Source organism: Oryx dammah, unplaced genomic scaffold (genome assembly GCF_014754425.2).
Source record: "Oryx dammah isolate SB20612 unplaced genomic scaffold, SCBI_Odam_1.1 HiC_scaffold_4, whole genome shotgun sequence".
Lineage (NCBI taxonomy): Eukaryota > Metazoa > Chordata > Mammalia > Artiodactyla > Bovidae > Oryx > Oryx dammah.
Window position 1 is genome coordinate 44,354,183 of NW_024070188.1, and position 22,452 is coordinate 44,376,634.

The 22,452-nt window shown below is 35.8% G+C and overlaps 1 protein-coding gene across 2 annotated transcripts in view; it reads left to right on the plus strand.

The window, feature by feature from the left end:
- The window catches only part of EPHA7 (EPH receptor A7), a 209,484-nt gene extending 195,701 nt beyond the window's left edge, over positions 1–13,783 (plus strand). Inside the window, exons 15-17 of one of the 2 annotated variants that reach the window (XM_040238790.1) lie at positions 5,695–5,888; positions 7,167–7,322; positions 10,247–13,783. In XM_040238790.1, the coding sequence (XP_040094724.1) occupies positions 5,695–5,888; positions 7,167–7,322; positions 10,247–10,361 (465 nt within the window). In that variant the 3' untranslated portion in view covers positions 10,362–13,783. The remainder of the gene's footprint in view (positions 1–5,694; positions 5,889–7,166; positions 7,323–10,246) is intronic. The other variant, XM_040238791.1, reaches the window with a different exon arrangement.
- Positions 13,784–22,452: the final 8,669 nt, after the last annotated feature.

Here is a 22,452-nt window from a genome sequence, read left to right on the forward strand (position 1 = left end):
CACTGTTTCCCCAACTATTTCCCATGAAGGGATGGGACCAGATGCCATGATCTTCGTTTTCTGAATGTTGAGCTTTAAGCCAACTTTTTCACTCTCCTCTTTCACTTTCATCAAGAGGCTTTTTAGTTCCTTTTCACTTTCTGCCATAAGGGTGGTGTCTTCTGCATATCTGAGTTTATTGATATTTCTCCCGGCAATCTTTATTCCAGCTTGTGCTTCTTCTAGCCCAGTGTTTCTCATGATATATTCTGCGTATGTTAAATAAGCAGGGTGACAATATACAGCCTTGACGTACTCCTTTTCCTATTTGGAATAATTTTAGTAATAATACTGAAATACATCTCGGCAAGCAAATGAGTTTGTTTTCCGGTATTTCTTTATTTCTGTGGTAAAGAAGTATCCCCTGATGGATAATTAAGTGTTCCCTTACAATATCATTTACCCTGGTCACTTCATATTCTTCTAGGAATGATCTATATTAGAAATTGCTGTCAATGTGTTTCTTTTGTTCTTTGACTCTTATTAGAATACTAAGATAAGATCTAGACAGATAAATCCAAGGGGGTGCTAGTAATTTTACAAAAAAGTTGTTTCAAATGAATTCCATGGATAATTACGTAATGCCTTAAGAAGTGTAGGATCAGGGATCTTAGTGTGTGTGTTTTGCTCTTTTCAAGAATATGTAACTGTTTGCAACAGTGCACTTTTTGTTTTCCCAGTTGGAAATATAAGCAGCTCTTAACAGCATCAGCTCTGGTCAGACAGCCTATGTCAAATTCTGTCCCTTCTACTACCAGCTCTATGATGTTTTCTGTGCTTAACTTCTCAGCACCTCTAATTCTTTGTCTCTGGAATCAGTATAATAAAACTTGCCTAATAAGATTTCTGTAAAGATTGAATGAGATAATTAAAACAGTGCTAATCATATAGCAAGTATTCAATAAATATTTACTATGATTCTTGTATCCTTAAAAGATAAGTTGTTTTTCTATCAGGCTAGCCAAATAAAACCTGCAGAGCCTCAAAGCTTCAGTCCTGTCTGAATCGTCATCCCATGAGGTGGGTTTATCTTCAACAAGCTTGCCTTGAATTATGACAAAACTGCCTTCCCACTGGTTCAGCTGTAAAGAATCTGCCTTCCAATGCAGGAGATGTGAGTTCGATCTCTGAGTCAGGAAAATCCCCTGGAGAAGGAAATGGCAATGGCAACCCAATCCAGTATTCTTGCCTGGGAAATCCCATGGACAGAAAAGCTTGGCAGGCTACAGTCCATGGGGTCTCAAAAGAGTCAGATACAACTTACTGACTGGACAGCAACAACATGCTATATAGAGGCCAAGGTTCCCAGCATGCATCTCTGGTGCCTCTGTAGCGAGGAGCATGATTGTTAATGGGAACTTTAAGGTCCCTAAATCTTTGCCAGTTGAGAACATCTCTTATTTTAAATGTTCTATTTTGCTTCTGCTCCTTTAAAAATATGTAAACCACTGTTTTTGAGAGCTAGAAGTTTCGTTTTGTATTGATAAATGTTCTCTGTTACAATAATACGCATTGTCAAATTTCTGTAATGCAGTAGGATAACTACAGAAGCTCATTAACTCTTTCATTCCTGTAAGAGTTATTTAATAGTACTCTACATTATTCATTGGCACAAAGATTTTAAGACTATATTGTGCTCAAAGCCAAAGGATTCTAATTGGAGAGCCATTGAAGAGTATTATGTTAGGAGAATCATGATAAGGTTTAGATGTACTTTTAAAAGATTATTTAGAGGGAAATGAGAAAGGAAACATTTTTCTACTTGCTTTGTTCTTTTCAGGACTTCTGAGAAAAATCTACAAGTGGGAAATAGGAGGTGGTAGAAAATGATAAACACTGCCCTAGTCTTATAAGTCTGGGGATAAAGTCCTGTAAATTCAGAAAAATACTGTATATATTCAAATACAAGCAACCTCAAATATGAGGAAAGCCACTCTTCCCAGTTAAAAAAAATGCTCCCCCCACAGTTGTTTGTTATTTGGTCATTTTAAATATATAAAGTTTTGCTAGTTATTTACTTATTCACAACTTGAGCCACTGTTTAAATAACTTAATCCAGCTTTCCAAAGCACATTATTTTTACTTTTATCTAACTTGTTTAACATAGAGCAGTTTTGAATCCTAGAACAGTGATGTCCCTGGAGTGTTATACAAAGCCACATGAAATTCTTTGCATTTAAAAGTTGGTTTTCTTTTTTAATTGAATTCCTCCTACAGTTAAATATTTGTGATCTTTGCGGAGTTCCCATGTGTGTAAGCTTTTCTAGTGTGCTTTTTAAAAGGATATTTTACAGGAATTTTTGCAATGATATCCAGCATTTGTAGTTATAGAGTCATAAACAGGAAAAAATTTTAAATTCAGTCATATGACTTTCATTAGCATTCAGTATCAATACTGATTAAAGTGACTAAAGGCCAAGATGTTTTTTCCATAGCTTTTATTCAAAATAAAGCACTGAAGGAAAAATCCCATTATGTGAGATTTTGAAAAGACCATCACATAACTATGGGAAAATGGCTCCATTGCTACAAGAATATATATATGTGTATATTTTTTCTGTGTGTTATATTTTAATCTATTACATTTGTGGTATTTTCTACAATACTTCCTCCTATCCCTCCAATACCAATTTAATTAAACAAATATAAGGTAACATTTTAAAAATTGCAATTTGCAAAATTAATAATAATCTTTAGGGTAAATCATATTTAAAACAAAAATACATAAGCAGAATTAATTTACACTAACCCACTAATCTAATTTTCAGAATAAAGCCATTTCCAATTATAGCACTGTACAAGATCCATATTGTTGTTGTTTAGTTGCCAAGTAGTGTCCGATTCTTTGAGACTCCATGGACTGTAGGCCACCAGGCTCCTCTGTCCATGGGATTCTTCTCTAGGCAAGAGAAATGGAGTGGGTTGCCATTTCCTTCTCCAGGGGATCTTCCCAACCGAGGGATCAAACCCATGTCTCCTGCAGGCAAATTCTTTACCACTGAGCCACCAAGGAACCCCCAAAAGGTTGCAGAGAGATCCATATACATATATGAAAAAATGCTTCTATCATTTGAATACATTGTATTTAGGAAGTAATATCATCAGAAAGTGGTCACTAATATACATATAAGAAAGTCTAGATTGTTCTCACTTCAGCTTTTCCAACTGGGATGACTGGAAGTATCGTTAATTGAAAAACTAAGAGCTTTGGGGGAAAGGTGAAAAAAAAATCAATTTTAAATAAAGTATGAGGTTACTATGGAAAGTCCAAGGGAAGATGTCTAGTAAACTGGTGGACCTACCACCTAGTGATCCGGGGAGGGGAAAATTTGGGCTGAGGATTTTATATTTATGAAAACTTTCAAAAATTAATATCATTAAGTTTATCTCTTTAACTTTTAAACTTTATCAGTTTGCATGTATAAATTTCCCTTAAAGAAAAGTGAACACTGTGGTTCTTATACTAAGGATTGCTTATTCCATCTTACAACCTCTTATATTTAAATGTGCTATTTTTGAATGTCAGAAAGCATCTGAAGGATATATTTCCCTGCAAACAATAAGTTCATCAACATTTCTTAAAGCCAGCTTTTGTCTGCCTACTTTAGTCCTATTTTCTTCAAAAACTCAGGGTTACCTCTTTTTTTTTTATTTCAGAGTCATTTTTTCCCCTACATTTCTACTACTCATGTTATCATGGAAAGATTTGTTAATCCCCCTTGAATAATAGTTTGATTTTTTTTACAAGTCCTTATTTTGTTTTTATTTTTCTTTTTGCCTTCCTATTATTTTCCCTTTGCTGCTCAGATTTGTAACAATTTCTGATTTTATGAGAAGTTTAAATGACTGTGTCATGAGAATGGGCTGCGTACATCATTGATTTGAAAACCTCCTTTTTTTTAAATTTAGAGTTCAGTCATTAGGAAAAATAATAGTCTGGAGAGATTTTATATTTATATTTTGAATATACCTATTTTAAAGCGTAACTGTGAGGACTGTGTCTTCTGTATTGCTGAAGAATTCTGCTTTGGAATAGGCTTATCAGTGGTGAAGTTTACAAAGTTGCACCTGGTACACGCAGGTGATTTTGAGCAAGGACAGTAAATAATGGAAATCTTTGTATATTGTATTGACATAATTTTCACAAAATCTATCTTAAGGACTTGGCCTTTTTTTTTTAATCTTAAAGCAAAAAAAAAAAAAGCTTTTAAAGTGATAGAAAGGATGTTTTATATAGAATAAATAATGTCATTTTAATAGGCATTCCCTGTTGTAATAGGGGATATTTGAAAGATACTTTTATGAAGACTCATTTCCACATATAGCAGATTGTGTTCTCCTCTCTTTAGTTATGAGAGGTTACTGACCCTTTTGAGCTTCTATATTTCTCTGTTACTGAGAACCCTAATCCCTTAGGGACATGATTTTTTGGTACAAACTTTCTATATGATTTTTCCTATAGTCCAGTTAATTACTATGACACGCTTGGGGCTGACGCGCGGGGATGACCCAGAGAGATGTTGTGGGGAGGGGGGTGGGAGGGGGGTTCATGTTTGGGAACGCATGTACACCTGTGGTGGATTCATGTCAATCTATGCCAAAACCAATACAGAATTGTAAAGTAAAAATTAAAAATAAATAAATAAATAAAAATAAAAGTTATGTAACTATAAATTATAATAATTGTATATCTACACAGATAAATAAAAGCACTGCAAAAGAAAAAATAAATAAAATCTACTTTTGCTTTCCACTTAAACAAAAAACCCATGTCTAAATAAATAATTTTTGGACTGATTGCCATGCACAATGTTTATGAAAGCTTATTTTGTACTACCATTCAAAGCTTCTTAAGTTGTTATTATGTATAAATAGACAGTAATGTGCTGATGAAGTTGAACAGCCAGGCTCTCTGAGTAGGCAAACTCTGGTTTGTAACCTTTCCCTATTTCCTGGTATAACCCTTTCTCTACTCTGTGTCCCAAGGGTGGTTCCAATCTGCCTGTTTGAGGTCACTGGACTCAGAGTTGAGAAGTGATCCAATAGCTTTATGAACAATACAAATCAGTTCTAGAACAAAACTGTATCTTGTAACACTATACACTCCATAAGCATATGAGCTGCATATTATTTAAAACAATAGTGTGCTTGGAGCTTTTTCCGTCATAGTACATTCACATATTTGGATGTCTTGTTGAAATAATATCATTTGAACTCTGCAGAAAGTGAAACTTTCAGGGCAGAACTACTTCTGGGTAACTCAGAACTTCTTTTTACAACCTGAGGAATTCATAAATGTACAGAAAAATATGTACATGCACAGCTATATACAATAAAATCATTCCATAACATCTTCCCTTTTGAAAACCTCTGGGATGACATTAAAAAATTTTCCATCTGTTGCACCCTGGGTGAACTTAATTGCTGCTCCCTATTGCTGAATTAACTAAGAAATGTCATCATACCCCGAGCTTCATGCACCCCTTAATAACATGCTTACTATTCATGGATGTTTTGGGAACAAAAAAAAAAAAAGTCTTTCACATAGCAGTGTGCTTTACTCTTATGTGGATAAATCACTTTGCCTCCCGGGCAGTTTATTTTATTCTAGTTGAACCTCAGTCAGTAATATTTTAATATCCTTTTGGCTGTTAGGTTATAAAGGCAATAGAAGAAGGTTATCGTCTGCCAGCACCCATGGACTGCCCAGCCGGTCTTCACCAGCTGATGCTGGATTGTTGGCAGAAGGAACGTGCTGAAAGGCCAAAGTTTGAACAGATAGTTGGAATTCTAGACAAAATGATTCGAAACCCAAATAGTCTGAAGACACCCCTGGGAACATGTAGTAGGTAAGAAATAGCTAAGGAAATGAAATCTGGGAGAAATTCAAACATTCACATGAACCATTTATCTCCACAGCTCCATCCCAACAGCATATTGACATTTGTGTTAAATTATTCAAGTTCATAATAAATTTGTTATTTTAATAGAAGTTAATTTTTTTTTCTTTTCAGATGGCTTAACTGTAATTAAATCAATTTGAAAGACTTATTAATTATTATTGCTTTTTGAAAAATTTAGAATCAATATCACTTACTGATATGATCAAAATCATATTGATATGATTTTCTAAAATCATCATTTTAGAAAAATTTCTCACCTGGATGTGTGTGATTTAGTGGCATTTTACATTTTCAAACCATTGCTATTACATGTATTTTTATTGCTATTGCCTTAGTTATTATTATTATTATTATTATTTTATATCCATACTATCTGTTGGATTGTTTGGTTTCAAGTTTAATAGTAAAATGATTCCATGGAATTAAAGTTTATAAAGGTAATTCAATGCATGATTTAAGAGGTATGCTCATTAAAAAGAACCTAACCACCCCATTTATATATTACACTTGGCTTGCTCCATGGTAATGTAGATTAGTAGTTATTCAGCTCCAGTTGTCAGGTAAACCTGTTGCACTGTATCTAGAGTGTAGTCAGGCCCTTAGGAAGGAGCATGAACTCACAAGGTGCTTACAAGTGTCCATTAGTACAGTGGGTGCATTATGTTCTCAAGAGCACCCTCTGAGAAAGTCTGTGTTTTCTTTACTCCCAGTTAGTTTCAGAGAAGCAGATTAACAAATATTTACTGGTTACAAATATCATTGGCTGTACTTTGAAAAATACATGAAGATACTATCTGCTAGACATCGTATCTAAATAAAATAGAAAATTTGAAGTTAGCAGTTGTTTTTTTTAAATTTATTTCACTGAAGTATAGTTCATTTACAGTGTTGTGTTCATTTCTGCCTTATAGCAAAGTGACTCAGTTATACATGTATATACATTCTTTTTAATATCCCTTTCCATTATGATTTATCATAGGATATTGAGTATAGTTCCCTGTGCTATACAGTAGGACTTTGTTGCTTATCCATTTGGAGTTTGCAGTTATTGGCCAACCTTTACACGTTAGATTTTTATTAGCATATCTGTTTATTTGTTACTATAACATCAATTAAAATATGTAATTTTATTTCATATATCCTTATTTTTCTGGGCGCCAAGACATGCTTTCTTTAGTAGTTCATGGAAAAATTTGCTTTCCTGTTTTATTCTCACCCACCCAGGCCAATAAGCCCTCTTTTGGATCAAAACACTCCTGACTTCACTACCTTCTGTTCAGTTGGAGAATGGCTACAAGCTATTAAGATGGAAAGATATAAAGATAACTTCACAGCAGCCGGCTACAACTCCCTTGAATCAGTGGCCAGGATGACTATTGAGTAAGCTGCAACTTCTAAAATTATACTTGAGAATGTATCAGGTCAATTCAAGCATTATACATTAGGTCATCTTCCATCTATCAAACACATATGAACCCCGAAAGCAGGGAGAAAATTATCTGAGTACATACCATGTCCCGGGCATTTTTCTGATCAGACTTCTGAACACATGTTATCTTGTCAACCTTCATGGCAATAATTTTATTAAGTCAGTAGTTTTACACACAACAAGGCTAATGCTCAGAGAATTTAAATATTTGCCCTAAACTGGCTCAGTAGTTAAGTGGTATCTAATTTGTCTCCATAGTCAGTATTCTGCACATCAACCAGTGAGACTTCGTCTTTTATTATTTAGATTCCCAGTCACTGGGGAAATTTTCTCCATTGCAAAAGAGAATTTTTTTTTCATCATGTTTGTATCAAACATTAAAAAATCTCAAGGTTTCATTATCTAAGTACATTATGAAATTCAGTATGATCACTTTCTGAGAAGTTCAAGAAAGCTTAATTCAATTAACCATAATAAGAATTTAACTTAAGCTTTGAAAGTTATGTGATTGATTGACTCATTTGTTTAACCTGAAGAATGACCTGATTAAAAAAATTGAAATTGCTATGAAGTGGGAGTATAAAGAACTAAATTTTTCTTTCCAGCCCATCACTGATTATGTAGAAATACATTTAGTATCTCTGGACCTCAGCTACCTTAGCTGCAGCATAACTCTTGTGGGCAACGCAGTTTCTCTCAGTCAGTATGTTTAAAAATGGGAAACAGTTATGAAGGTTCTGTTAGCAGGATGCTATTTATGTACTGTTGTGAGAAGTGTTTCACATTTTTTCACGTAAGAAGAAAGCTGGCAATCATGTAGTCTTTCCTGGCGTGTTAGGAAATGGCACATACATGAATTTTCGCATGTACCTGCTCTCTTAGTTGGTTTTCTGCTAAGCACCAAGTGGGTAGCGCTGATGTATTTACACCTGTCCCTCCAAAGCAGTCTACTCCCCTGAAAAACTGTGCTTCTCAAAGTCTTATTAGACCACGGCTAGGAAATACCACAGTACTCTACTGTTGCTATATTTTAACTACTTGTAGATACCTAAGCTCAGTCATTTGACCTAGTAGGAGAGGTCTGTAGCACAGTCCATACACAGATACAGCTGACTTATGGCAAATTTAAACTATCAAACACAGGTATTGTACACGTTAAGGAATATTTTTCCCCAAAATGTAGTCAAATGATTGAACTAAAGTATACAAGCAATAATATGCTCAGAATTACAACATGCTAATTAAACTCAGATAATACTATGCTTGATCATTGATGGTTCTTGATCTGCTAGAGCCAAAAAATGTTTCCATTCATACTGTATCCTATTTTAACAATTAAACATTTTAAACTTCACATAGGCTTAAGAATACTACATTTCAAATAATATTTCCTAACCTTACCTTATGGCTCAGCAGTAAAGAATCTGCCCGAAATGCAGGAAATGTAGGAGACGTGGGTTCCCTGGGTCAGGAAGATACCCTGGAGTAGAAAATGACAACCCACTCCAGTATTCTTGCTTGGAAAATCCCACGGACAGAGGAGCCTAGCAGGCTACAGTCCATGGGGTTGCAAAGAGTCAGACACAACTGAGTACACAGATATATATAACTTTATCTTAAGTTAATAATAACTTTAGGACTTTGATATTCTCTTTTCTTTTGAAAGCTGCCAAAATATGTTGTAATGTGAAAACCACAGGTTACAAACAATTTACACAATATGGCCCTATTTGTATACAATATTAAGTGTGCATACATATATGCTTATGTACAACAAGAAAAAATGTTATATACATATATATATATATATACACAGAAACACACACACACACAAAGATACCATCCCAAGAGGCTCTGAAAATGGAATATGCTGCTAAGTAGCTTCAGTCATGTCCGACTCTGTGCAACCCCAGAGATGGCAGCCTACCAGGCTCCCCCATCCCTAGGATTCTCCAGGCAAGAACACTGGAGTGGGTTGCCATTTCCTTCTCCAATGCATGAAAGTGAAAAGTGAAAGTGAAGTCGCTCAGTCGTGTCCAACTCCTAGCAACCCCATGGACTGCAGCCCACCAGGCTCCTCCGCCCATGGGATTTGCCAGGCAAGAGTACTGGAGTGCGTAGCACATAGTAAATGCTCTGTTCCAGGGCAAAAAATTGTAATTAAAGGGCTTATTTCCTATAGGATTATCATTCTCTGTCTGAGGAATGGAAATGCTGACTTAGGAAAATGGAATATAGGATACTAGAAATGAAACTTTGGCTTCTATAAAGACTTGAAATAAGGACAGGGAGTTTAGGAAAATATTCTTGTCCCAGCTCTACCTTGAATTTGTTGTGGGACCTCAGTTTCCTTATATTGAAAGTGAAGGGTTGTACTTTATGGTCCCTAAGTTTCTTTCAGTTCAAGAATTGTAAAATTTTACTTTTCTGTCATCATTTTGATTTTACTGATGTTGGATTACCTTGTATTTGAGACATCCACAGTCAGAACCTTAGGGAATATCTATTTAATTAGAATGACACTGTTTTTTGTTTTTAATTTGTTCTCTTTTATTCCAAAGAGTACTATAGACTTGTAGTAGAAAAAAACAGAATTAAAACTGTATAGAAGATACTTTCTTATATAAAAGGTCAAATCAGTTTAAAAATAACTTATCATTGACACATTGAGAACCTGAGCGGTAGATTTTTACAAAGGAGAATGTGGATGCAGGTTGCCAATCCAACCCAGTGAAGGAATAGAATCCTAATATCCAAGAACTCTAAGATCCTGTTCCCCTAAGATAAACAGATTAATTAAAAAGTTAATGACAGTTGAGTATGAAATAAAATGTTTGTACGATAACTAACAATAAAATGCATTTGTCTTTTTCAGGGATGTGATGAGTTTAGGGATCACACTGGTGGGCCATCAGAAGAAAATCATGAGCAGCATTCAGACTATGAGAGCACAAATGCTCCATTTACATGGAACTGGCATCCAAGTGTGATAAGCGTTTCTCCCTTATGAGGGAGATTATGGACCACAAGAGAACAGTACTGGCCTTCAGTATATACATAGAATGCTGCTAGCAGACAGTTGATGTCCTGGGTCCTTCCTACAGTGAACTGAAGATTTAAGAAGCACCTATAGACTTGAACTCCTAAGTGCCACCAGAATATATAAAAAGGGAATTTAGGATCCACCACCGGTGGCCAGGAAAACAGCAGTGACGATAAACAAAGTACTACCTGAAAAACATCCAAACACCTTGAGCTCTCTAACCTCCTTTTTATCTGATAGACTTTTTAAAATGTACATAAAGAATTTAAGAAAGAATATATTTGTCAAATAAAATCATGATCTTATTGTTAAAATCAATGAAATATTTTCCTTAAATATGTGATTTCAGACTATTCCTTTTTTAAAATCATTTGTGTTTATTCTTCATAAGGACTTTCTTTTAGAAAATTGTTTATAGCTTGGACCTTTTTAGTGTTAATCTATGACACATTACTACACTGGGTACCTTTGAAAGAATCTCAAATTTAAAAAGAAATAGCATGATTGAAGATTGATCTTATTAACATTGGTATCCCTTTTATGTCATTTAATTTTGTTTAATCAGTGCTGTTTTGATATTGTTTGCTAATTGGCAGGTAGTTGAGAAAATGCAAGTTGCCAAGCTCTCTGATATTTTTTAAAAAGAAATTTTTTTGTAAAGATCTGACAACACTATCTTTTCAATGAAAATAGCAATAATGATCCATAAATACTATAAGGCACTTTTAACAGATTGTTTATAGAGTGATTTTACTAGACAGAATTTAATAAACACTCAAATTGTAGGTTTATGATTATATAAAAAAAGATAAGGCACTTCATCTAAAGAATGTTGGTGAAGGTAAATCTCTGAAAGCAAGAACTATCCAGTGTTAACTAAAATTTAATCTGAGCACATCACGATTTTTTCAATATTAAAACATTTAGGAAGTTTAGGAGAAATAGTTGGCATATATTTTATATCCTATTCTGTTTAATGCAGTCCAAACATTAAAGGGAAGAATTAAGTTTTATGTTAGAACTCTGAAGCATGATAAAAGGGGCAGTTCACAGTTTTCACCTTTCAAAAACAAAGTTGCTGCACAGAATATCACCATTGCAGTTTAAAAAAAAAAAAGTATTTTTATTTGAGAACACTGATGTGAGAAGTTTGTTTAATGAAAGAACTCTTTTTACCACGTCAGGAAGAGGTGAAGGATCTGGCTTTTTTTAAAAGCTTTATTTATTAAACCATGTTATTTGATTACTGTGTTAGAATTTCATAAGCAATAATTAAATGTGTCTTTATAGCTATTTCAGGAATGTATACCTATTGTGAGTAATGCTTTCAAAAGTTAGGAAAATCATGAACTACCCCAGAATTGAACTGTTGTATTTCCAAAGAGAATTGGGCTGTTTATAATAATTATTTTAATAGAGAAAGATCCCAGGGATCGGTCATAATTGGTCTTGTTTGATAATGTGGGCACCCACAAACAAACAAATAACGGAAACAAAACCTGTAAATGTTCCTTTGTAAAACTTGTAAATTTTATTTATACTGTCTTGTTTTGTACACACATTTCTCTGTAGTGGGCTCTGAATACATTGAAAATGCACTATATTTTTCTATTTTACTTGCAGAGCATCACAAAAGAACAGGTATTTTCAGTGCTACATAATGTGTTTTCCCACATTTAGGACCAAAGATGGCTATAGAAAAACTCAAACTGATTGCTTCCCAAGCCCCTCCCCACCCCCTTTTTTTCCTTTTAAGTCACTGTACAGTGTTATTTGATATTTTAATTTATTTTTTGATTGACTAGAAAAAATCATTTTAATTTCACTAAAATGTTTTTTGTCCCTAAGGAAAAATAATCTGTAAAATAATTTTAATTAGCGTAATACAGTCACCTAGACACTTCCATTTGTAATCTTTGTAATAGACTGTAAATATATTTTTGGAACTATAACACAATGTGCTTGAGGGTTATTTTTCAGTGTCTGCAGTGTATACAAGTGTTTATACTAAGTACAGCACTTTACAATTCTAATCAGTAGCATTGGCCTTTGTGAGAATGAGTGAAAGAGTTTGAGTGAGTGTTCTTAATTCCATTTGGACTCTAGACTCACTAATAATGAGGTTCTTTTCTTGTTCATAGCTTAAGGTGCTTATTTTTTCTATTAAATTAACAAAAAGCCATTCTAGAAATAGAAGACATAGTAGGGTACATGCGAACAGTGTCTTTCCTGCTTTTTTCTAGCACTAGATTTATAGTTGAGTAGTCTTTCTTGAGTAGAAGGGCAGAATAACAGTTTTTTTGAGTTTTTTTTTCAAAAATAACTTTTTCCTTCAGCAATATACCTCATCTGCCTTAAATTTTTTACAGCTCTTTACAGGGAAAGGGAGAAGGGATGGGAAAGACACACAGCACAATAGGAAGGGTATGATGCATCACTCTCTCGTTGGTAGGTTTCTTTTCCCAATCAACATTTTGATTTTGAAATACATGTATGTGAAACAGATATTCAGAGAAAAATAATTAACCTTGTAATACTGATTGTAATACTGTCTTCCAGAAAGAGATGAAATGGTATAATGATAAGAATGTACAACTTGCACCTTGAAATCTTCTTCTTCTTCTTCTTTTTTTTTTTTTTTTTTTTTGATAAATTAGTGCTCAGGGGAGGAAGGGTAGAGAAAGCAAATGTCGGCAAGAGAACTCAAACGTTATAAAAATGCAAAAGGAAACAGCCTCCTTGCTTTAACAGAGCCACCTTTTTTAGAATGCTGTCTTCACATGTAACTTGTGTTTTGCATTCAGGACTGAAATAAAAGTAACTTTTATTACATCTGGATCTAACATTTTCTCAGCAGTTGATCTGGGCCTTGTTTTCTAGGACTGGTGGTTTATGCTTGTCAGAGCACTCTGAGTTGAATCATATTGTATACTTATGTAATCTACATTAGCTAGTACTATTTAGGACGCTATTTTAATTGCTCCTCCGATCTGTGTTTTAAAGACAATTAAAATGGTGTAATTCACCTCTCTTTTTTATTTAGGTAATGCTGATATTCTCCCTTTTGTTTCCTGAGTAGCCTGGAACTGTGCTACTCACTGATGTGCATGTTCAAATAAATTACTGATGTGTATTTTTTTGCTATATGTAGAGAAATCATGGGGAACTCGGGGCGAGATGTGCTTTTTGTTGGTTGAATTTGTCCCTCCTTGCCTAAGAATTACTACAGGGGTCATCCTTTTATAAGGACAAACTGCTTTTGAACAGTGTCTTCAATGTATCAAGCACAAATAACTCTTTCTTCAACACGAATCATAAGTCTCTTTTTACCAGCTTACAATAATAAACGAGTCTATTAGACAATGTAAAGAAAATCCTGTCTCCAATCATTGGTGGATTCCTTTATGTCCCTTATGCATTCTTTATTTTTTTACACAGTATCATGAAAGGAGATGTTTAGAGTAAAGGTTTTATTGAAATATTTCAGGGGGCTAATCAGAATACAAAGAAATTAATATCCTTTGCATCTCCTCCTTCTGCACACAGACTTAATTCCACTCTAATTATTACAGAATAACAAGTTAAGACTATGTCTTCAAAGAGCCATACTATCAAATATTTTAATTAAAGCTCTTTTGTTCCTTATTGAATCTACAGTGGCATGGTGCTAGCAAGAATATATGCATGGGAAAGGTAATGTTTTGTCATGGGACCCTGACAAATATCGTATACATTTAGTATCATGCAGCAACTTGGAGAGTCTCTGCATTTAAGGTGCTGCAGGAGACAAACACAGAGTCCAGAGAAAATGGGAAAAGTAATCAATCTGGTTGTCTGATTGTTTATCAATGACACTGACAGTGATCAGACCAGCTTGCACCTGAAATGAAGAAAACTAAATCACCCCTTTTCTCCAGCATTACCATTGTAAGGTCTACAAACACTGAACACATATTCAAACCTATTTCAAAAAATGAGACTAGGCAGATACCAGGTGACGTGCTATTGCTAGTTATCACACTGAGGCTCAGGGTAGGCTACACTGAAATTGAAAGATAATCGTGAAGTCTTGGCTATCCCAACTCTTCAACAAGCAAGGAAGCACTTGCTAAGTTCACACAGTGGTAATAACATAGCCTGAAACATTGACCGGCAGTCAAATGATCTCTTAAAGTCCTGGATCCGTAAGTGGTACAAAAATATGCTATTCCACCAAGACTCTTCTTTTCCTCCAAAAGAATAAAGCCATTATGATGAATATACAAGTTATATTGCTAAATAAAAAGGAGATTGTAATACTTTCAATAAACAGTAACAATTTTTTTCTTGGAGTGTTTTTATCTCCTACTGTTTTTTCATGTTAGCTGCAATGAAAACTCAATACCAATTTCGAGAGGAATTTCTGAGAAATCAAAGAGGTGATCAAATTCTTAAATTCAATTCATAAGATTATTGCTACTGACATTAATAAATGATAAAAGAGTGCATAGTGACTGCAAACATACAAGCTGCTCTAAAGAGAACAGCATGTTCTTGGCTTTATGGCGGTGGCCCTTCTGTACCCCCAACCCAACTGCTCTATTGTCTAATGCATCACAGCACAGCTTGAAGACTATGAACAGGAGAATAAAATATTTCAGTAGGACGCTTCTGTAAGTCTCATTAGAGTGAAGTGCTGTAAGGGTTTTTTTTTTTTTTTCCAAGTTCAGTGATTGAATGTAATTAAATGTATAATTAAATAATAAAAGACCTCTTCTGATTGACCTTGAGGTTAAAATAAATGTAATTAATTGATCTAATTTAATTGGGCCTATTTCACAAAGGTTGGTAAGTAGCAATAAAGTAGCTCTAGTCTAGTATTCCATGGGTCTGTGACAGCACTGGAAATCCCTTAGGAATGAACAGTAGTAGGGATTCTCAAATTGCAGGCATTTGATGATTTGAGGTGAGTAACAAGTGAGGCGTTGTCTATTCCAAACTTCCACGAATAACAAAGCTCCATAAGATGTACACTGCAACATATATTTCATTATTTTAGATATCCCAGGTTTTTACCACTGAAGATTGTCTTTGTTTTCCCTTTGAAGTTCATGGACTTTAAGTATATCTGTAGGTTTTATATATAACTAAAGAAACACGGTATTTTTTAATGAATGATTGATCGCTGATCTTAATTAAAGATGCTCAGAGAAAAAAACAAAGGAAGCATTTGTTTTTAAGCAATGCTGATTCTAGTTTAACAGAAGACAAACATTCACTGTTCAAGTCTCACCATTTCACTATGGAACCAAAACTAAATGAAGTGAATCACTGGAAAACAAACTCGAGAAAAATAAGATAAATAAGCTTCTTATGTAGAACTAGCATTCATACACATCATAGTTTCTACATTTTGCAATTCGCAGAAAGGAGGCAAACAACACATACTTTTTTAAAGTGACATGAATTTGCAGATACTTATTACACAGATGGTAAACCTATAGCAAATTACAAGAGAAAATTCTAAAGTTAATCTGGTGTGTCTCTGTCAATTAGCTAGAAATAAGCACTGTTAAGAGAAAACCGGATGGAATATGAGGCTAAAATGTCCTCTTTCCATACAAAAGAGAGCCACATCTTTCTTCAGCTCTGATATTTGCATAGAGTGTTTTAGGGATCTACTGGGCAGAGTATCTGCTGGTCATGTGTTACTGTAATTTTGTGTTTCCACTTAAATAGTCACCACTTGCACGCTGAGCTCCAGGTGTATTCACTGGAACCCAACTTAACAGAAACCACAGGAATCTGACTCTACAAACAAAACTTCTTACCTTGACCTGAGAAATAGGCAGGAGGTAATGCATGGGCTCCTGCGGCTATTTCAATGGCTGCACTCTTCATAAAGCAGCAAATACCTGTGAGCTTAGGTGTGATGCAGGGCCAGCAGACAGGAGCAATTAAATCTCTTCTGATCTAATTGAAAAACAAACCCAGCAAACACCAAAGAATATCATCCTTCAGATTTGCAAAGGAGCAAGTACAATATTGTGTATTTATATATATATAAATGCAGGGATGGGCTTCCCTGGGAGTCCTATGTGGTTAAGTCTTCACCTTCCAATGCAGGGGGAGCAAATCTGATCCCTGATCAGGGAGCTAAGATTCCACACACCTCATGGCCCAAAACCCGAAACATAACACAAAAGCAAATATTGTAAGAAATTCAATAAAGACTTTAAAAATGGTTCACTTTAAACAAGAAAAAGAAAAAAATAGGCAGGGACGAACTACAAGAAACCTGGAGAGTCAGCTCAGAGAAGCTGAGTCTAATGGAAGAGGCAATAAAGAGCTATTGGCAATTCTGACCAGAAAAAAAGGATGTGGTGGGAATCGAGTTTATAGAACCAAGGCCTGGCCATGATGCTTGAAGGATGAATTAATTATGCTCTATTTCGGAGTCAGAGCAATAGTATCGACTTCTTTGCTTCCACAGCTTTGCGCTCCTTTCTCACATTCTCTCTGCACTTTCCTACATGGGAGAATTCCCTCTTTTCAACACACAACTCAGAAGCTGTTTTCTTCCAAGCCTTCACTGAACACCCAAGAGCCAGAATTCTATCTTCTGTGTTTGCTTCTGCTGGTGGTGCTGCGACTCCCCGACTGTGTTCCGTCAGATTACGTATGTGTGTATCTCTCCCACTAGATCAAGCGCTCTTGGAGGGCAGAAGCCAAATGGAAATCGTTTTGTGTCCTTTGGGACTCAGCTGTTTCTGGCACTTGGTAGACACTTTATAAATATTTTAGAATCCTTGAAGTGCAAATTAATTCAGATTTTTTTTTTCTTAAAAGGTAGTGTGGATCAGGTGCTCTGAAGGATAAATGGGGTACAGTGAAGGTAGTAGTAAGACGGGTGTTGCGGGAGAAAACTAATTGCTTAGCACGGATGGATGCTTCTGTGATAGGCTAGGGCAGCAGGAAAGCCCAGGAGACAGAGCAACAGGGCACAGACATGGGGACCCAGGTGAAAAGGGGAGGCGGGATGAGATAATTAGCAAACAAGGCCAAACAGCAGCACCTTCCTGATGCTGAAAAGAGTCGGAGGAGGTATCACTGGTTGTAAATAACTGAGAAAGATTAAAGAAGAATTTGAAATCAAGTAGAAGAAATTGGACTTGATGTGAGAAACAAGGAAGGGCTATTTACCAAAACCTGGTTAAACGAGGCAAAGACATGGTGAGAATGTTTTTTAAGGAACAGTAATCTGCAGAAAGATAGGAGCTGTGATTGTGACATTTTAAGATTAAACCTAGACAAGGGGAAAAGAATATTTTTCTTCTTCTGGAATGAAAAAGTCCACCACTCCAGCTCTCAAACTCAGGACTATATCAGTAATTCTACAGTTAAATAAAAATAGAATAAAGTGGGATTTTGTGGGCCAAAAATGTGAGTCTACTTATCATTTACAGCTGGAAGAGGCAGCATAGTGTGGTTGGTGATGGCAGAGGGTTTGAATACAGGCCACTGTGGCTAATTCTATCACTGTGTGGGTAATGCAAAGGACACAATTTAATTTCTATGTTTCCTGTCTTCTGTGTTACCTGTAAAATGGTACTAAGCATTAATGTGTCCCACTTCTAGAGTTGGTACATTTGTTAACTGATGCTTGGAAAGTACTTATCACAAGAATAAGTGCTCAGTACAATTTAGCTGTTATTATTTCCCTGGGAAGTATTTTTGTCTACATTTCTATCTATTTAATACATATACAAACACACCATTGTGAATTCTGAAATAATTCACTTACAAATAAATTTTAGAATTTAATTTTATATTTTCCTGCCAAATTTTATCCTTATCTTGTTTCTGTTTTCAAAAAAGGTGACTACTGATCATATCTCTCAAATCAGTACTCAGAGTCAAACTTCACTCATCTGGCCATAAACAATTATTCACTACCTCCAACTGATTTTAGCTTTCCGTTATCACTGGAATCTAGCATCATTTTCACAGACACTGCCCTAAATTACGTTTTCATCATCCCTCACCTACACTAATGTTACACCCTCCAGTGTGTTTTTCTTTTTCTAATCCTTTTTAATTACGACCTTCAGAATCATTTCTCCAACACATATCTGATCATGTTTTCCCCCAGTATAAAAGACTTTAATGGCCCCTCCTTGATCAGAGAAGTGAACTCAGCTATATAACATATCATCAACAGTTGGGATCCTGCCTTTTTGATCTTCACCATTATCCCTCCTGCTGGATTTCATAAACCACTTGTGATTTTGACATACAAAGTTCTTTCATACTCCCTGTCATTATGAGTTTTCTGAGGGAAGCAACTGAATGTGTTTTATTCCTCTTAGTATCTACTGAGCCCAACACAGATTTAAAAGCTGGTGGTAGCTTCGATGTCTCTATCTTTAAAACAAATCTTGGGCAAAAATTGAAATTTGAGGAAAAATACACAAACTCCCTAAATTCACAATTGATATCACAATGTAATTTTATCACTTTTTATTCACCTTCTTTAATGACCAGAAAACACATCTAGAAACTACAGAACACACATCTAGAATCTATAAAACAAATTATGTTGTTAATAAGCAATACATTCTGAATTATAACAGAAAGTTATATATCTACATCTTTATGTGAAAATTTATATTTTCTCTTATTTAAATATGTGCTTTAAATTGTATCTTTCATTGTTGCTTTTTAGAGAAGTGGTGAGGAGCAGTCCACATGACTTTATTTTGCCATCTGATCAAGGAGTCAGAAAACCTTCTTTCATTTTCCATTACCCAATGATGTTATATAATATTTTACACTGTTTCTTTATCTGTCGATGATATTCGCCTCACATATAGGAAGCAGAATTTTTGTGTAATTCACATTTCTATTCCAAAGCCTGGCACAGTTCCTGGCAACTTTCAGATTCCTAACAGGTGTGTGTCGAGTGGTTGACAGGCACGTGATTCTCAAGCTCTTCATTGCCTCAAAAGAATCTAGTGTATTAGCAGTACGTCTTAACCTAAGCCATGAAGACCACTCTACCAAACTGAATCACTCTCCTTCAATTGAAGTGTCTCTTTTCAATGTCACAGATGTTTCCAGATACTGTGCTATGACATGCCTCATGCAGTCTTTATCTTCATTGACCTGAGAGATATACATAACCCCATCTGAAGACTCCAGTCCACAGTATCACAATGATCTACACACCTTGCCCAGCATGTACTCCAAATGACATCAGCAACTGATGTGCACAACTTAATTTCTGATTGGAGACAACATCATATTTATATTCCACTAACTTCTCACAAAGTTCTTTGACTGAAACACAGACATGGAATTGTAACTTCATCATTCTGAAACACCATTCTGATTATTTAAAATATCGCCACCATCATACATCCCTTCTCCCCACCTTTTTCCAAATAATCGAGCTAAAAATTTTACGTATGTTCCTAGCCTTATAGCTACTCCTTTCCTTTAGAAAGAGGTCTATATGACCTTAGCACAAGGTGATATCATACTTAGTATTTAGCCTGTTTTCTTGATTTTAACATTCTTTTTAAATTAATTTTTATTGGAGTATAGTTGCTTTACAATGTTGTGTTTGCTGTTAACATTCTTAAAATGCATACCTTCATGCTTTATCATTTGTTTATGCAGGTATGCTAAGTTAAGTAAGTTAAACACATCCCTCGGGAATTCTCAGTTCAGTTCAGTCGTTCAATCACGTCCAACTCTTTGCAACCCCATGGACTGCAGAACGCCAGGCCTTCCCTGTGCATCGCCAACTCCTGGAGCTTACTCAAACTCATGTCCACTGTGTCAGTGATGCCATCCAACCATCTCATTCTCTGTCGTCCCCTTCTCTGCCTGCCTTCAACTTTTCCCAGTATCAGGGCCTTTTCAAATGAGTCAGTTCTTCACATCAGGTGACTAAAGTATTGGAGTTTCAGCTTCAGCATGAGTCCATTCAATGAACATTCAGGACTGATTTCCTTTAGGATGGACTGGTTGGATCTCCTTGCTACTCATGGGACTCTCAAGTCTTCTCCAACATCACAGTTCAAAATCATCAATTCTTCAGCACTCAGCTCTCTTTATAGTCCAGCTTTCATATCGATACATGACTACTGGAAAAACCATAGCTTTGACTAGATGGACCTTTGTGGGTAAAGTAATGTCTCTGCTTTTCACTATGCTGCCTAGGTGGGTCATAACTTTCCTTCCAAGAGTAAGCATCTTTTAATTTCATGGCTGCAGTCACCATTTGCAGGGATTTTAAAGCTCAAGAAAATAAAGTCTCCCACTGTTTCCATTGTTTCCCCATCTATTTGCCATGAAGTGATGGGACTGGATGCCATGATTTTCATTTTCTGAATGTTGAGCTTTAAGCCAACTTTTCCACTCTCCTCTTTCACTTTCATCAAGAAGCTCTTTAGTTTCTCTTCACTTTCTGCCATAAGGGTGGTGTCACCTGCATATCTAAGGTTATTGATATTTCTCCTGGCAATCTTGATTCCAGGTTGTGCTTCATCCAGTCCAGCATTCCTCAAGATGTACTCCGCATATAAGTTAAATAATCAGGGTGACAATTACAGCCTTGATGTACCCCTTTCCCAATCTGGAACCAGTCTGTTGTTCCATGTCCGGTTCTAACTGTTGCTTCTTGACCTGCATACAGATTTCTCAGGAGGCAGGTCAGGTGGTCTGGTATTCCCATCTCATACAGAATTTTCCACAGTTTATTGTGATCCACACAGTCACAGGCTTTGGCATAGTCAATAAAGCAGAAATAGATGTTTTTCTGGAACTCTCTTGCTTTTTAGATAATCCAGCAACTGTTGGCAATTTGATCTCTGGTTCCTCTGCCTTTTCTCAATGCAGCTTGAACATCTGGAATTTCATGGTTTATGTACTGTTGAAGCATGGCTTTATAGAATTTTGGGCATTACTTTACTAGCATGTGAGATGAGTGCAATTGTGTGGTAGTTTGAACATTGTCATTGCCTTTCTTTGGGACTGGAATAAAAACTGACCTTTTCTGGTCCTATGGCCACTGCTGAGTTTTCCAGATTAGCTGGCATATTGAGTGCAGCACTTTCACAACATTATCTTTTGGGTTTGAAATAGCTCAATTGGAATTTAATCACCTCCACTACCTATGTTCATAGTGATGCTTCCTAAGGCCTACTTGACTTTGCATTCCAGGATATCTGGCTCAATGTGAGTGATCATACCATTGTGATTATCTGGTCATGAAGATCTTTTTTGTATAATTTTCCTGTGTATTTTTGCCACCTCTTCTTAATATCTTCTACTTCTGTTAGGTCCATACCATTTCTGTCCTAGAATTCTCACTCTGCCTCTATTCTCTGCTTCCAGAGCAGCAGCAGAGCAGTGGCAGACCTTGCTCCCTGGCTGGGTAATGTGTTTGGGAAGAGGGCTGAAGAGGGTTCCTATCTTGCTTAAATGGAGCAAGACCTTGTAGTCCTTGCCCACCTCATGTCCTCCACCTGCCTTTTGTCTGTGGGAAAGCTTTGGTGAAAAAATAAGTTTAATCAGAGATGTGAGAAAACAGAGAAACAAAGGATAACAGTCAAAGGAAACCAAATAATAATAGTTTAATCATTAAGCATAGTCAAAGACTTTCAATTTCTTCCTAAGGACAATAAATAATATTCTGACCCATAACCTGTGAGCTGTCTTATATATTCTGAAATCTGCAAAAGTGGAAGAAGTTAACTACATGATGACCAGGCAATAGCTGTGACATAAGCTGCCACAATCCCAAGAACTTGCTTGAAGTAAATGGGAAAAAACCAGCTCTGGAACTGAAGATTAACTGTACTTAAAACAAGCAAGATAACACTGGTCAGACCTCCACATATTCAATTTCAAGATAACTGTCAGAGAAGACTATGTGTTTCTGCATGTAGCCTCCTCACTTCATGTATAAATCTCTTGCCCACTGGTTGTGGTGCGAGGTGGGGTATAGTCGGTCTTTGGGCAGAAGTCTGCCTCCCCACCTTGAGCCATTG